Below are 4,388 nucleotides of genomic sequence, written 5' to 3' on the forward strand. Positions count from 1 at the left end.
GAGTTGATCGGGAAGGATCCCAAGGAGCCTGCCGTCGCGCCCGTCGAGGAGGAGAAAAGTTTGGGAGCCCTGGCTCGGGAGTTGATCCGGAAGGAGCCCAAGGAGCCTAAGGAGCCCGCCGTCGTGCCCGTCGAGGAGGAGAAAAGCCTGGGAGCCATGGCTCGGGAGTTGATCCGGCCGGAGCCCAAGGTGCTTCACGGCCACACTCTCACCAAAGACACAACCTTCCGGGACGTCTGCCATGCCATTCGCGATAGTGCCTTTGTCAAGAGCGACTTGCCGGTGATTGTCAGTCTCGAAGTCCATGCGTCGCTGGAACAGCAGGAGACAATGGTGGAGATCATGGAGGACGCCTGGAGAGGAATGCTGCTAGAGGTGACGCCCGAGATTGAGGCGACCAAGGCCCCGCCGCCCTTGAAAAAGCTCCGACGCAAGATTCTGATCAAGGTGAAATATGTGGCACCGGCGGATGACACCCAAGGGGCCGACCAGGAAGATTACACCGACGAGCTCGAAGGGTTGCAGCCGCAGCCGAGCCAAGGTGAAGCAAGCGTAACCAAGACCAACACCAACGCATCCGCTCCGCCACCGAAGCCGTCCAAGATCTCGCACGCCCTGAGCCGGCTGGCCGTGTTCACTAAGGGGTTCCATTTCAGTCACTTTGCGCAACCAGGTAACCTCCCCCCCCCCTCGATTGTTGTATAGGAGAACACCATGACTGATTAAGTGAACAGAGGCCAAGGTACCCGGGCACGTGTTTTCCTTGTCGGAGAAGGCCGCTCGCGCCGCATATGCCAATGACCGCGACGCCCTCTTCGAGCACAACCGAAGGCACTTTATGCGGGTTTATCCGTTCGGCCTGCGTGTCGATTCCTCAAACCTCGACCCCACTTTCTACTGGCGCCGGGGCGCGCAGATCGTGGCCCTTAACTGGCAGAGCTTGGACAAGGGCATGATGCTCAACCGAGGCCTGTTTGCCGGCGAGGAGGGATGGGTCCGCAAACCCCAGGGCTACCTGAGTACGGAGGAATCCTCGGCTCCGGTTCCGAAGGTCCAGATGGACCTCTCGATTGAGTTCATCGCCGCTCAGAATCTGCCTCTGCCCCCCGGTGACACCAAAGAGAAGGGGTTCCATCCCTACGTGAGCTGCTACTTGCACGTTGAGACCTCCAATGAGGAGCCCGACAGTCCCACCGATGACGACACCACCGACTCCGAGAAATACAGCTACAAGCGGGAGACCAAGAGCACGACCGGCTGCAACCCAGACTTCAAGGGCCAGAAAGTGACCTTCCCCACCATGACGGGGATTGTCGAAGACTTGACATTTGTCCGGTAAGTGCATCCACCTCCAGCCCAGATGGAAACGAGCTCACCCACTTCCCACAGATTCAAGGTCAAAGATCACGAGCTGTGCCGCGACTCCCTCGCTGCATGGGCGTGCATCAGGCTGAACCGCCTGCGCGAGGGCTACCGGTTGATCCATCTGTACGACTGCGCGGGTGCAGACTCTGGCGGGGCGATCCTCGTCGGGGTCACGAAGAAGCTGGACCAGGTTTCTGCCTAGACGCGCGATCCTTGCCGTCAATCAGCCTGACTAGTCTTTGCATCTGCACGTATCACACTACCAGCCAGACGGACTGGATTTGTTCGTCTGACTACAGAGTAGAACCGGATGAAGACTCGGTCAAGCACACTACATGCAGACAAGTAACGTTACACAGCAGGAGGGGGAAACCATCATGTCAGCGTTTGCCTTTTAAACACGACTGTTCAAAGCCACCTAGACCCATCGTATTCATCTCTGCAGAAAGTAGACACTAGACAGACTGAAGGTAGAAATGCACTATTCCACTCTAAGTACCTTGAGTGCATAAGCTCCATTCGATGACTAAGCCCCACCCCATCCAATCCACGATTCGATCGATCGATCGCATCACTTTCCATCAATCATCCACTCCAAGAACGACCTCAACAGGGCACCCAACACAATAATGGCACCCACAAGCGAGAAGCGCAAACTCGAAGACCCCAATGCCCAACAACCGACCCCAGACACGACCGACAAACGCCCGCGCGTGATCGGACCCTCTCTTCCACCTCCTCAAGCCTCCAACCCCAACTCCGACAACAGTGACAGCGACAGTGATAGCGACGACGACGACTTCGGCCCGACTCTACCCCCGCCTGAAGGCTCAGTCGACATTTCAGCCGCGACACAAGCCGCAACAGCGCTAGCGAACGCGGAGAAAGAAAAAGAAGAGCAAGCAGCAGCGAAACCGCAACGCGACGAGTGGATGCTCCTACCGCCTGAGACCTCAGATTGGGGATCGCGGGTTGATCCGACGAAGTTGCGGAATCGGAAGTTTCAGAGTGGGAAGGGGGCGGGCTCTGGTGGTGGGAAAGGTGGAGGGGTGGATGTGTCGTGGACGGAGACGCCGGAGGAGAAGTTGAAGAGGTTGCAGGATAGTATTTTGGGGGTTGCTGCGCCGGGGGAGGGGAGAGTGGATGGGGGTGGGGGTGGGGAGGGAGATGAGGGGGGAAGGTCGTCGGAGGCTATGAGGGAGAGGGTTGAGAGGTATAATGTGAGTTTTCCATTTCTTTTACTTGGTTGGTGGTTGGGTGGTGTGGGTTTGGGACTGATGATGTTGTTTAGGAGGCCAAGCGGAAAGATATTGCGGCCGAGCATGAGAAGGAGAGGAAAGCTAGGGAGGAGAAGAAGAAAGAGGAGGAGGATGATCCTAGCAGCCGCGCTTTTGATCGAGAGAAGGATATGGCTCTGTCTTCGAAAATTACGGCGTCTCAACGGAGGGAGATGATCAATAAGGCGGGTGATTTTGGATCGCGGTTTACGAAGGGGAAGTTCCTCTGAGGGGAGCTTTTGGTTGGGAATAACCCGGTGGAGGTAGCTGGAGGGTTGCTTCAGTCTCTCTCGCCGATTGGGATTCTATACCCGTGGCTGGCCATTGGCATGGTGGACTTGCTACTCTTTGGTCAATTGGGCCAGCTCGTCCCGGGGTTTGGCCGTTGAGAGGTGATCACCAGGGTGGTTCCATGGCTTCTATTCCGGGCGGACATGAGAAACCTCGATGTCGTCACGCACGGGTCCATGTACAACTCTCATAAAGTTAAGTCCACGCACTGGTGCTTGGCTTACAGTGAGGTTACGTTGTCTAGAAGGTGGTACATCTAGAACCACAGACAGCCATGCGAACCCGACGCGTCAAGCAGTGCTGGCCTTGGCTTATGGAGAATCCACAAATATGACCACTCCACAGGTTTGAAGCTGCCGTTGTGCAAATGACGGCCGTCTCTACCCAACTTGCCGTGGGTGTCACAATCTTGATCTGTGCAGTTGTTATACTCCGATTTGTGGATTGAGCTGGTTCGTCATCGGCTCTCTGAATTGTCCTATGCAAGATCATGTGCTTTTCTGACGCGTTTAGTCCTTCTATTGGGCGGTACTCTATATCTGGAAGTAGATTATCTCTTATACTATTTTGTTTAAAGCATCTCAACATGTACGTGTTGCCCGATTTGGTTCCCAACGACATGTCACATATATGACTGCTTCTTGTGGCTGCTTTGTGAAGGATTCATCGTCATGTCTTGTGCTCCGGATCTATATGGAAAGGATAAAGATACGAAGACGGTAGTTGGACAGCAGGTGCAGTCACAGACTTTGGGTATCGAATGGATAGACCCAACGTTCTCGATACGAGATGCCATGACAAAAAGGCCTCAACCAGATGATACGTGGTGCTGGCGAGACCACAAATGTCAAGCAGCTGCGTCAGCTTCCTGGGCAATTATTCCCTGTTGACATATTCCCCGGCCAACAAAGTTATATCCTCATGAAGCAAGCATAAACCAGGTCATGGAAACAGCAGGACAGCAGGACAGACAGGTGATCACACCGGCCCACTGTCCATCTCCATCCCCGTCAGACATGCTGGTCGGCTGGCCAATGCAGGTCACGGATCAGCGGGAGATCATCCTTCAGGACTTCTATCTCATCGTATCGTATCGTCCAGGCCGGGATGTGGATGTGGGGTGTAACATCATAACCTGCATGGCGTGTTGATAGACGTTGGTCACTGCGCAGTAGTATGATCTCTACCGTGCTTTCTATGCGTTGATGATTGGGTGTCGGTGAGGGTGAAATGATTGTGGATTTGCCCTCTCTCCACTCCTGGGATTCAAAACGAGGCTACCTTAGCCACCGTGCGAGCACGTTTCTTTCTTGATGTTGATGCGTTATCGAGGCGATATGGCAGGATGGATCCCGGTTGGTCTGGTCTTTACTCTCTTCTGTCTCTTTGTCTTTTTGTCTTACTGTTCTGTCTCGAATAATAATAATAATAATAATAATAATAACAACAACAACA

General features: G+C 54.3%; 2 protein-coding genes across 2 annotated transcripts in view; both read left to right on the plus strand.

Moving 5' to 3' along the window:
* Window positions 1-1,567, plus strand: part of BDW47DRAFT_133307 (putative phosphoinositide-specific phospholipase C) — a gene marked incomplete at its 3' end in the record, with an annotated part of 3,051 nt that extends 1,484 nt beyond the window's left edge. The window contains exons 3-5 of the mRNA XM_024817806.1: window positions 60-673; window positions 735-1,335; window positions 1,390-1,567. Coding sequence (XP_024669669.1) covers window positions 60-673; window positions 735-1,335; window positions 1,390-1,567 — 1,393 coding nt within the window. The remainder of the gene's footprint in view (window positions 1-59; window positions 674-734; window positions 1,336-1,389) is intronic.
* A 427-nt stretch (window positions 1,568-1,994) lies between these two features.
* On the plus strand, window positions 1,995-2,872 carry BDW47DRAFT_127883 (GPALPP motifs-containing protein 1; the record flags this gene model as incomplete). The annotated part of the gene is made up of 2 exons (XM_024816776.1): window positions 1,995-2,585; window positions 2,657-2,872. 2 exons carry the CDS (start codon window positions 1,995-1,997, stop codon window positions 2,870-2,872), a joined length of 807 nt encoding a protein of 268 aa, XP_024669670.1.
* Between the last annotated feature and the right edge of the window lie 1,516 nt (window positions 2,873-4,388).

Source organism: Aspergillus candidus (genome assembly GCF_002847045.1).
Source record: "Aspergillus candidus strain CBS 102.13 unplaced genomic scaffold BDW47scaffold_43, whole genome shotgun sequence".
Classification (NCBI taxonomy): Eukaryota; Fungi; Ascomycota; class Eurotiomycetes; order Eurotiales; family Aspergillaceae; genus Aspergillus; species Aspergillus candidus.